Source organism: Bos grunniens, chromosome 5, assembly GCF_055505025.1.
Source record: "Bos grunniens cultivar Pamir isolate PY7600 chromosome 5, Bosgru_T2T1.0, whole genome shotgun sequence".
NCBI classification, from domain to species: Eukaryota; Metazoa; Chordata; class Mammalia; order Artiodactyla; family Bovidae; genus Bos; species Bos grunniens.
The window spans coordinates 68,317,681-68,330,220 of NC_141169.1; the positions used below are offsets into that span (position 1 = coordinate 68,317,681).

A 12,540-nucleotide genomic window follows, 5' to 3' on the forward strand; every position below is an offset into this window, starting at 1 on the left:
ACTCTTTCAGTCTAAGGTAAAAATAATGGACACCATTTAAAGTGTTTCCTCTTTCAGGAATAACAGCCTTAAATGGAAAAGAAAAGTGAAAGTTGCTCAGTCGTGTCCGACTCTTTGCAACCCCATGGACTGTACAGTCCATGGAATTCTCCAGGCCAGAATACTGGAGTGGGTAGCCTTCTCCAGGGGATCTTCCCAACCCAGGGATCAAATCCAGGTGTCCCACATTGCAGGCAGATTCTTTACCAGCTGAGCCACAAGGGAAGCCCAAGAATCCTGGAGTGGGTATCCTATCCCTTCTCCAGTGGATCTTCCTGACCCAGGAATCGAACCGGGATCTGCTGCATTGCAAGTGAATTCTTAACAACTGAGCTATCAGGGAAGCCCAACTGAAAAGAAGGTTAGCTAATTATGGAATTTTCTATTAGAATGACAAATAGCGAAATTATAAGAAAGGCCACAAGCTTTTCCCCAGTGCCCTGAGGTCCTGCCACCATCTTGGAAATGGGGCAAAACTACTTGTGACCTCGCATAGATCGGTGTTGATTACACAGAGGGTCTGAGTCTCTTAGAGTAGTGATCTTCAAACTTCAGCGTGCTTAAGAATTACCCAGGGAGGGCTTCTCTGGTGGCTTAGTGATAAATAATCCTGCCAGTGAGGGAGACAAAGTTCAACCCTGATCCAGGAAGATCCCACATGCCACAGAGCAACTAAGCCCCTGTGTCACAACTGTTAAGCCTGTGCTCTAGAGCCAGGGAGCCACAACAAGAGAAGCTACTGCAGCGAGAAGCCTGCACACCACAACTAGGGAGTAGCCCCCACTTGCCCCAAGAAATGCCTGTGCAGTGACAAAGATCCAGCACAGCTAAAAATAAGTAAATAGTTTTTTTTAAATAAGAGAATTACCCAGGGAACGTGTTAAATAGGTAGATTACAGAAAATTCTGATTTCATGGCATTGGAAATAGACATTTTGGTAAGCACCAGCTTTCTAACTCCGATATCAAGTCACACTGCTTTTGGCACTTGAAGCTTGTTGCCTGAATGATGCAGAGGGTCACATGGACACATCCCTTTCTGGAATACTTTCAGGTGTCTACGAGGATATCCCGATCCAGAATGCCTGCATGCTTAGTCACTTCAGTCATATCTGACTCTTTGCAACCCTATGGACTGTAGTCTCCCAGACCCCCCTGTCCATTGGATTCTCCAGGCAAGAATACTGGAGTGGATTACCATTTCTTCCTCCAGGGATCTTTCCAACCCAGGGATAGAACCCGTGTCTCTGCCTCCTGCATTGGCAGGCCAGTTCTTGACCACTAGTGCCATCTGAGAAGCCCTACATCCAGAATACTTTGCATTAAAAAAAAAAAATAGGTATCAAGGAAATAAGTCAGAAGGTAATCTCTTATGTTACAAGCAGATGTTAAACATATTTAGAGATTTGTTACAGGTTTTCATTGAAAAAGTCATATTTCCCAGTGCCTTTAAAATAGGATGCTATTTTAAAAATATGATTCACACTCAGGTTTCCTGAAACCTAGCTATTATAGGAAAGCTCTTAGTCTTCTCTTTAGAACTCATACTCATATTTAATTTTAAAAGCCAAAGAAGTAATAATTTCTCCCCTGGGAATCTATTAAAATTCTGAGATTATATGGTTTTTCTTTGATACAGATACTTTTTAATAAGAATAAAGGAGTTCTCAGAAACCTAATCAGGTGAACTTAAAATTAAAACCTTTTAGCTAGAATAGAAAAAGTCACCCTTGCTGCTTTTCTGTCAAGCACTTTTGTTCGAGAAGCTTCTCTTTTTGTAACTCCTTCCAGCAGTGACTGGGGCTGCCTCACTCAGGCTCTCGAAAATAGAATGTAACTCTTCCCATCTCCTAGACAAACCTAGACAACATATTAAAAAGCAAAGACATCACTTTGCCGACAAAGATCTGTGTAGTCAAAGCTTTGGTTTTCCAGTAGTCATGTACCAGTCTGAGAGTTGGACCATAAAGAAGGTTGAGCATCAAAGAATTGATGCTCTCGAACTGTGGTACTGAAGAAGACTCTTCAGAGTCCCTTGGACAACATGGAGATCAAACAGTCCATCCTAAAGGAAATCAGTCCTGAATATTCATTGGAAGGACTGATGCTGAAGCTGAAGCTCCACTACTTTGGCCACCTGAGTCAGAGGGCTGACTCATTGGAAAAGACCCTGATGCTGGGCAAGATTGAGGGCAGTAGGAGAAGGGGGTGACAGGGTGAGATGACTGGATGGTATCACTGACTCAATGGACATGAGTTTGAGCAAGCTCCGGGAGATGGTGAAGGACAGGGTAGCCTGGTGTGCTGCAGTCAGACACGACTTAGCGACTGAGCAACAACAACAACTTCCCAGCTCCACTCAGTGAAATCACATCAGTAGCTTGAACTCAGTCCCTGGTAGGAATATTGACACCATGGAAACTGGCCAGTACTATAAATCAGGGCTTATTTTTTCCTTATAGAATGGATTTAACAGCACAGCACTGCTCCTGGCTCTCAATTTCATTTCTCTCAAAGGCAATATCTTACTTCTCACAAAGAACATATAACTTCAAGTCTCTCAATCCTGAGTCTCAAATTGTTTTTCCACTTCCAGTTTCTAGGTGAAGAATAGAATCATCTTTTCTACCGCTTTCTCTGGTCCAGAGCCAATGTGGGTCAAGATTCCTCAACCTATAGGAAGCTCCCTCTTTCTCCACGAATCTTAATGACATCTTTCAGTTTTAACTTCAGAGAGGAGCCTCAGCTAGAGACAATAAGCTCCCCATCAGTTAGGCCAATGAAATGAAAGGCAGACTGGTTTCATTAGAAGGATGTTTTCCAGTTCTGCTTTGGGAATGCCTTGTTTCCTTCCCAGTTATCTTTCTGCTTCTCCTTGAAGCAAAATTTCAGTCCTGAACTATCTGATCCCTGCAGAGACCATAGCTACTGATCACAAGCCCCAGCGTATGACTTCATCACTGAACTAGATAGAAATAAAAGCAAAGGGAGCAAGAGACCAGCCCCTGCCAATTCACAAAGACCTTGTGAGCAAAATGGGACAAAAAGAGGTGAATTTACAGAGTTCAAGGTCGTAGTCACTATTTGGTAGAAAAACTCTCCCTTTCTGTCTCTGGCACCAAACAACTCAGTTTTGTGGTTTGTTTGTTTTCGCCTAAAACAGCAAGTAGGAAGTGAATGTCCACATAAAGGAAAGAATGCATTGCACCAACAAGCTCTCCGACAGCATTACCTGTAAGCGAATCCTGTGGATCTAAGCCATCTGAACTAAACTCTGGCTGGATAATGGCCCCCAGCCAGATAAGTGGCAGGTTCAGACAATAGTGGAGTGATGCTGATCAACTCTTTGTCCCTTTCATTCTCCAGTTGCCTATAGAATGGGTCCAATGCTAATTAAGTCTTGAGGCTTTAGAAGTGGATAATCCAGCTGATAAAGTCTTTCCTATAAAATAGAGGGCTGGAAGGGGTCCAAACCAACCCTGTTATTTTGCAGTCTAGAGGTGTGAGATGCTTGCTCAGGGTCACACAGAAGAAGAACCAGGACTAAACTCAGATTCCCAAGGTCCAGCTCAGTGACCTTCTCAGGACCTCTTCCCTCCTCCCTTTAATAACTTGCTGGCACAAATGTTTATGCAGGTCCTGCTGTGCTGACTGGGGACGCAGTGATTAATAAGCCAGACAGACCCAGTTCCTGCCCTCTGGGAGTTTGAAGTCTACTTTGGTCTGGTATTTTCAAGGGTCCCCACTTTTCCCCACCCTTTCTGCCACTGAGCATTCAAGCTTATATTGGAATTGCTTCTGCCTGCAAGTCCTCACTGCTAGGTTCCATAAAGTAGTTGTCAGGGAAAGTTAAGATGCAGAGGCTAAGTGATTTGCTCAAGGTCTTATGGTAACAGAACCAGGGTTACAGAAACCGTCACTTCCAGGGCTGGCCAGCTGGTGGTCAATTTCAACATTCTTACCAGTCACCCTGCCCTGTGCTTAATGCTGTTGACCTATAGATATGGTGGCCTTCCAAGTGTTCACACCAGGACAATTTTGAGAGTGAATGGGGCTGCCAGGATGATCGCTGTAAACCAGGGTTGTTCTAGACAAATGAGGATATGTGGTCCCCCTGTTTACAGGTAATTCCCCTGACATAGGGGCCAAGGGGAAGTGCAGAGAAGAATCTGGGTGAATGGAACTTGGGTTCAGCAGGGCTTTCTTTCTGCCTAGGACCTCACACTGTTGAAACATGTCCCTAGCAGGTCAGCCTCTTGGAGGTTATTATGATCTTGATTTGTGATCCTTTACCTTTCTAAGACACAGTAGCTATGGCTGTGCCACTGAAGTAGCAGAATTCAGGGCTTCGAAGCTTGTAACCCCTGGCTCTGACTCAGCTGGGAGATTACAGTCATGCTGTAGTCGACTGCCACTGCCTTCTTCCCCCAGAGAGTGGCCCCTGTGTGCCTTAATTCTGTCCACTGTCTCCAGGGCACCCCTCTAGGGACTGCTCATCCTGCTTAGAGTCCCAAGACTCTTTCTATTTCCTGAAGCATGAGAAACCTTGGAAAGGGCCTTGAAGGTGAGATGAACATGTACCATAAGAACACAGAAGAAAGAGTCCTGGTCACACATTCCTAACAGGACTGTATGTTCCTAAATAACCAGTACATGGCCTGATGAGCCCACAGTTATTTATGGAGTGAGTGAAACAGAATCACAAACTGAGGCTGTCTTAGAAAATCTAGAAGGTAGCCTTAGACATTGAGAGAGGTGATAGAGCAGAGTAACTGGGACCTTGAGTTACTTCTCAGGCTTATAGTCTAAGTTATAAATAGCTTTGCAACCTTGGACATGGCTTTAAAACTCAGTCTTATCACACATAAAATGAGTCAGTAGCATCCCCACCTCACAAGGCTGTTGGGAGGACTAAATGAGAGGTGCACATAATATTATGGGAACAGCCCCTGCCTGTCACAAAGTAAAAATGTTAGTTATTTGGGGGATGGGTTTTTCTCACCCTGGATTTCCCAAGAGAGATTATGGGTCATTTATTTTTATTAACCAAGTGACCAGAGTCGCTTGAGAAATTTTATACAAGAGAGGGAAATCTGTGTTTTCCTCAATTACTTAAAGAAGTATTTTGATTCCTTTGCAGGGATCTCGGAAGCTTCTGGAACTCATCAGATACCACATTGTCCCATTTACTCAGGTTGGCCCTCCTTTCCTGCCCTATTTTTCCCCCTGTTTTCAAGATATCTGGTCTTAAATTTCAATATTTTAGTGCTAGAGAATGTGGGACAATTATTTATTATCTTAGCTCTGAGGCGCATGCTTATGTGAATAATGAACCTGTCATCTAAGAACTCTTCCAAACCCATTGCAGAAAGCTCCCATCACTTATTTCATAAACTTTCAAGTTATTTTTTCCAGTGAAGACTCTGGGTACTGCTCTCAGTATCTCTATTGTTCTCTTGTTCTTGCAGCTGGAAGTGGCCACACTCATTTCGACCCCTCACATCAGGAGCATGGCCAACCAGATCATAAGATTTAACACAACCAACAATGTAAGTGAAAACTCTGTCTCTGGTGTCATTGCTCACATGTGTTTTTTCCTCTGCTTATGGCTGTCCATCGGGTTATCCTACCTCAACACTAATTCACAGGCTTCGGCTCTTTGTGATTGCTTCATTCATTCATTATGGCTTTCCGCAAATATCTGCTGAGCAACTCCAAGTGTGTGAGTCTAAACTAGAAGCCAAGGATAAAGATGTGGAAAAGACAGGCCTACATTCCAGCAAGGAAAACAACCCTTAAGCAACTAATTAGTGACCAGTTAGTTATTTAGTTACAATTATAACAGGGCTCCCATGAGGAAGTTAAGAGGGCTCTGGAGCAGCAGAAGCAGCAACAGGAGTAGACAGCAGATCCGGGGTTCTAGAAGTCCTCAGTCAGGAGATGATGCTTCAAAGGATGAGTAGGAGCAAGTTCCAGGCAGAAGGCAAAGCAGGTGCAAAGGTCCTGAGGTGGGAGGGAACATGACTTATGTAAGAACCTCAAAGAAGGCAGTGTTATTCAGCTAACTTCTCAGGGTTGTAATATTAGCAGAAATCTGGCAGCAGAGAGATTATGTCTCCTGTTGGTTCACTATGGATGGTGATGGTGATGCCCCTTCAACCTTTCAACAAGTTTCTGTTGGGTGCCAAGAATGTGCCATGCCCTCAAGTTTGGAACAAACAGATAAAAGTCCCTGGTTGCATGGGACTTTCATTCTAGTAAATAAGATGATAGATCATAAGCAAATTAAATATATCGTATATCAGAGTAGTAAGTGTTAAGGTAAAAAAAAAAAACAGCAAAGCAAAGATGGGAAATAGAAAGTGGGAATGGGGCTGACATTTTAGATACAGTGTCTAAGAAATCCTCATGGACAAGAAAACATGTGAGCAAAGACCTGATGGAAATGAAGGAATAGGCACTGTGAGTACCTGGGGGAAGAGTATTCCAGAGAGAGGAAACAGAGAGTGCAAAAGTGCAAAGCAAGGAGCGTGCCGGCCTGATCGAGGAACAGCGAGGTCCTCGGGGCCAGAACAGAGGGACAGGAGGAGTGAGGTCGGAGGAGGTCCAGGCGGTAAGAGGGAGAAGGAGAGGTGCGGTCAGGTCACACGTGGCCTAAAAACTCAGGGCAAGGATGAAGGCTCTTAGTTTAAAAGAGATAAAAAGCCACTAGAGGATTTTGAGCTGTGGAATGATGTGATCGGACATACATCCGGGGAGACTATTTAGGAGGGAATGTAATAACTCAGAGAAGAGGGGCAGTAACGAGCGGGGAGACAGGGAAAGGGGCAAAATTAGAGGTACACATTACTGGGCAAAAGACAGGCTTAAGGATGTATTACACAACCTGGGGAGCGGAGTCATTATTTTCTAATAACTGTAAGTAGAAAATAACCTTTAGAATTTGTGTCAGAGTTTTTTAGTTAAATAGAAGGAATGATGGTAACTGAGAGCAGAGTGGTAGCTGAGACCTAGTAAGGAGTGGTTGAATTCCGAAGGTGTTTTGAAGGAGACCAGCAGAATTTGCTGAGGGATCCAATGGGGGATGAGGAAAGAGGAAGCCAGAGATGTTTCCTGAGCTTCTGACTGGAGCCACCAGAAGGATGGTGTTGCCATTAGTATCACCCAGTGAGATTTGGAAGGAAAGTAGAGATCAGAATTCTTTGCCAATTTGTTCATTTTCTGCTCCCTCGCCTACAACATAAGCAGGAACTTGTCTGAGTTTGTTCACTGATATCTCCTGAGACCCCAAAGTAGAGTTGCTCCAATGTATCTGAACAAATGGATCTCCATTTCACCATGGGGGTAAAACAGTTTGCCCAAGGTCTCATAGCAAATATATCATAGAACTCAAATAGTTATACCTCCTCCCCAGTCCAAGGACCATTTCTGCAAGGACATCCTTGCTTAGAATCAGTTGAGAATTCATTCAACAGATTCATCTCTCCCTGTCAGCCAAGCCCTTCTAACCACAGTCCTCCCCTCAGCAGAAAGTTAAGTGAAGTTGAAGGCTCTTTCAGGAAGCTGCCACCATTCAGATCTGCCTGGGGGCTACCAGCGCTCCTCAGGCAGAAAGATGAAAGATGGTGTTGTTTCTCTCCAGGGACAGATTCTGGCAAATGGTGTGGCACTGGAAGAAATGGAGGTCGCTGCCAAAAACGGCCGGATTTACACACTGACTGGAGTCCTCATACCTCCCTCCATCATCCCAATCCTGCCCCATCGATGTGATGAAACAAAGAGGGAGATGAGACTGGTAAGGAAACTAGGGAACTCAATAAGGGAACCCTAAAGAGCCCTCACAGAGCAGACCATTCCGTCCTCCTGATTCTGAGGGAACTGACAGGGAGAGTCTCACACGGGAGCCTTGTTCTAAAGGATTTTCTGTCTTCATGAAGAGGCAGCGGGACCTGAGGTCCTATTTCATTGAACACAAACCAAAATTCCTGGGGGAATTTCCACACTAACCATTGCTACCCTGGTATATTCATTTTCTAAAGCTGCCACAACAAGTTACCACAAAACAAGTGACTCAAAGTAACAAAAATTTATTCTCTAAACAGTTCTGGAAGCCCGAAGTCCAAAATCAGGGTTTCCTATTTCCATTGCAACTTTTTGGCTCAGCTGGTTTTAATCAGAACAACTAAATTTCAACAAGCTTTTGAACAACCTGGACCAGAGCCACCCCACAACAAGGCGGGGAGTCACAGCTGCCCTTGTCTTCCACAGACTTCCTTCCCTGAACTTGAACAACAGCTGCTCAGGGTGGGAGAGCTCTAAACAAGTCTAACTGTTGACTCCCATCAAGTCTTTCCTGCAAATTGTTCAAGAGCTTATTCTCCATTTCCGCCCCCCCAAAAAAGAATCAAGATGTGGGCTTGAGCCACAACCCAAAGAATTTTAGTTAAATAAGAAGAGCTTCCCCATAGCTGCCTTAGAATGAAGTCTTCTTTTACTGTTTTATCTGGATTTAAATCAAACCAATGTGCTCTGGTTTAGGGTTGTTCTGATTAGATCTATTAAAAGTAGCAGTGAATTCTCTAGAAGGTATTGAGGGCTAGTAAACAGTAGGCATAGCTAGTCCCTTCTAGAAATCTGTTTTCAGAACCCATAGCTGCCTTTGGGCATGTATACTTAGATTTAGAGGTTTAATTAATAAGATCCCTGCCAGATACAGAATTTATCCCAGTGGTTCAAATGAAGAGACTTTAATTAAGAATCTGTGACAGAGGGGTGGGCAGGGCTGAGGAAACAAGCAAGTGATGCTGGGCCATCCAAGGAGAAGCAGTGGCAGGAAACCAATACAACAGAGAATCAAGGGTGGGTAGGAGGGGGAATCACCTGCGGCCACTGGGAGCAGGGCAAAGGGAAGAAGAGGTGTCCACCAGGAGCTGGAGGGATGGCACTCGAGCAGAGAGGGAGCAAGACAGAGATACCTTGACCCTGTCTTCCTCCTACCCACCGATATCCTGCTGGCCCCTCACCCAGACCAACTGGAAACTGGTTAGGAAGCCCAAGGTTGACCTGCTGAAGCAAAGAACCCAGTAGCGAAGTCAGAGGGACTTGAGTGTGTAGTCAATGCTAATGCTTTGTCCTTGGAACAGGTGGGCAACTGCAGTGTCCCCTCAGGGGCAGGGGCCTCCCTACATGGCTGAGGGTTGACCAGAAGCCTGAGGCCTGCAGACAGTCTGAACCTGAAAGAGGATGAGGAAGGGGCTTCTCTGAGCAGACCTAGTTACTTCTCCCAAACCTCTCTGGAGTTGACATCACTCCTCTCTAGGGAGGAGGCAGTAGGGGCAGGGAGAGGGGCCAAGAGTGGGATGCTAGTGGGACCACCTTTATAAGGGGCATAAGGAGACATAAGGCCAGATGCAGTGGCCTGCTGCTGCTTCTTATAGGGACCCCTGCACTGATCCCTGTCCTTCCTTCCAGGGCACATGTGTGAGCTGTTCCCTGGTGTACCGGAGCAAATGTCCCGCCGACTCCGAGCCCACAGTGAGTGTGACAGCTTCAGAGAAGCACACATCACCCCAGCAACCCCACGGGTGTGATTTCTCATCCTTCCCACCTTCCCTCTTAAAAGATAATCATTCCAACTAGGATTGGCTCTTAGCCTGCTCTGTCTGGGGGGATGGTAGAAAGATAGCTCACAGATCTGTGTTTGAGCTCTTGCTCACTTATCCAAGGTAAGTTGCTTCACATTTTTACTCTAATTTTCTTATCTGTGAGTAGTAATAATAATAGCAACATCCACAGTAGAAGCAGGATTAGCATAGATAAAAACCCAAGTGCAATGCCTGGATCAAATAGCCACTCAGTAAACATTCCCTCTCTAATCTTCCTCTTAAATAAAATCCATTGTTTGTTTAAGAGAGACAAAACTTTACCTCCACCCTCTTGGGGTCTGCAAGACCCTGGCTGGGCCTGCAAATTGAGTTGATATAAGATAAACTAACAGGAGAAAAGCACAATTTTTTTTTTACACGTACATCAGTTAAGTGACTCAGTTGTGTCCAACTCTTTGTGATCCCATGGACTGCAGCACGCCAGGCCTCCCTGTCCAACACCAACTCCTGGAGCTTGCTCAAACTCATGTCCATTGAGTCCGTGGTGCCATCCAACCATCTCATCCTCTGTCATCCCCTTCTCCTCCTGCCCTCAATCTTTCCCAGCATCAGGGTCTTTTCCAATGAGTCAGTTCTTCACATTAGGTGGCCAAAGTATTGGAGTTTCAGCTTCAGCATCAGTCCTTCCAATGAATATTCCGGACTAATCTCCTTTAGGATGGACTGGTTGGATCTCCTTGCAGTCCAAGGGACTCTTGAGTCTTCTCCAACACCACAGTTCAAAAGCATCAATTCCTCGGCACTCAGCTTTCTTTATAGTCCAACTCTCACATCCATACATGACCACTGGAAAAACCATAGCTTTGACTAAATGGTCCTTTGTCGGCAAAGTAATGTCTCTGCTTTTTAATATGCTGTCTATGTTGGTCATAACTTTTCTTCCAAGAAGCAAATGTCTTTTAATATCATGGCTGCAGTCACCATCTACAGTGATTTTGGAGCCCAAAAAATAAAATCTGTCACTGTTTCCACTGTTTCCCCGTCTATTTGCCATGAAGTGATAGGACCAGGTGCCATATCTTCCTTTTCTGAATGTTGAGTTTTAAGCCAACTTTTTCACTCTTCTCTTTCAGTTTCATTAAGAGGCTCTTTAGTTCTTCTTCGCTTTCTGCCATAAGGGTAGTGTCATCTGTGTATCTGAGGTTATTGATATTTCTCCTGGCAATCTTGGTTCCAGCTTGTGCTCCATCTAGCCCAGCATTTCGCATGTACATAGGAGTTTCCATTGGAGAAGGAAATGACAACCCACTCCAGTATTCTTGCCTAGGAAATCCCATGGACAGAGTCTGAGCCTGGTGGGCTACAGTCCATGGAGTCGCAAAGAGTTGGACATGACTTAGCAACTGAACACAGGAGCTTCCATAGGAGAATGAAGACCCAGAGAAATAGCAAAACCCAAATGTTTATAGAGTAGGTTGAACAAAGATAGGTAACTGTGGAAAAGTAACTAAAATGTGAAATATATTTCACAATATATACCTATATCAAGTCATTATCACTATGTTATATGTCTTAAACTTGTGTACAAGTTTTTTGTATCTGCTATTTTCAAGTGCCTTTAGCTCAAAATAATCCATATGGCACATTTGGAGGGGGCATGTTCTGCTACACTTCATTGGTGTCTGCTCTTCCCAGGCATCTTTCTGGAGAGAAATAAATGAAATATCAAGAAAATGACACTAGAACCATCAAAACCTTGTGATGCTTCATTGAATTCCACACCATGTCTACTGAGGAATATAGAGTTGGTTAAGGAGCATAAGGGCTTACCTGGCAGCTAAGTGGTAAAGAATCTGCGTGCAATGCAGGAATCCCAGGTTTGATTCCTGTCAGGAGGATCTCCTGGAGAAGGAAATGGCAACCCAGTCCAGTATTCTTGCTTGGGAAATCCCATGGATGGGGAGACTGGTGAACTACAGCCCACGGGGTTCTAAAGACACAACCTAGCAACTAAAACAACAACTATAGCTACACCAGGGGGCATAATGATGAATAAGATATTGTTTCGTTTTTGTCCTGAGAAGTTCTAATCTAAAAAGGAAAACAGACCATGGTACAACGATCCATAATTCATAGGCCAGGTAAGTACTCTACTGGTTGTTAAAGCAACAAATTTGAAGATAAAATTGATGACAGAAATTCCTGCCTCTAAGTTTGTCCTAAGAAAGACCTTCCCAACTAGAGAGTTCATCCCACACTAGAATAGATGGCTAAAGAGAGTGATGAGTTTACACAATCCTACTGTGGAGCACTTCATAAAGAAACAAACACACACACACTAAAATAGGCATAAGTGTTCAGATATTTGCTCCGTGAAGCCAGCGCCCCTGCGTCCTGCAGGATGCTGTCAACCAGTGGTTGTGGAGAGGGAGGGGGGAGAGGAGACTGTGGTGACTGGCATCCCAGTGATTGCTGTGTGCCAGACACTGTTCTAAATGCTCTGTGCAGCGAGCCTGCAAGAGAGGCACCTTATCATACCAGTGGATAACCTGAGAACTAAGGCGAGGAGACATAACAGCCCTCGCACAAGGTCACACAGCTGGTAGGCACAGACCATGAGCCTACATTGCCTCTGCCCAAGGAAAGAGAAGCAAGAGAGGAAAGGAAGAAATGAGATGCATGGGTCAGAGCCCAGAGAGCCCCAAACTGCCCCTCCCAGGCTCCTGTGGTCTGTATTTGGCTAAGTATCCTGACAGCCAAAGAAGAGAGTTGAGTACTTCTTCCTCAGTGACCTCAGAATTCCTCCAGACATCTAAGATTTTAGGATTTTACTGACTGTGGAAGTTTTCATTGCTCTCTTCCTGTGTAAGAGACTAAGATGAGGAGTACCTCGATAC

The 12,540-nt window shown here is 44.6% G+C and overlaps 1 protein-coding gene across 3 annotated transcripts in view; it reads left to right on the forward strand.

Annotated features, from left to right (window-relative positions):
- Positions 1 to 12,540, forward strand: part of STAB2 (stabilin 2) — a 172,468-nt gene that overhangs the window by 52,495 nt on the left and 107,433 nt on the right. For all 3 annotated transcript variants that reach the window (XM_086401059.1, XM_086401060.1, XM_086401058.1), the window contains exons 16-19: positions 5,179 to 5,232; positions 5,507 to 5,587; positions 7,681 to 7,833; positions 9,510 to 9,572. In XM_086401059.1, coding sequence (XP_086257185.1) covers positions 5,179 to 5,232; positions 5,507 to 5,587; positions 7,681 to 7,833; positions 9,510 to 9,572 — 351 coding nt within the window. The remainder of the gene's footprint in view (positions 1 to 5,178; positions 5,233 to 5,506; positions 5,588 to 7,680; positions 7,834 to 9,509; positions 9,573 to 12,540) is intronic.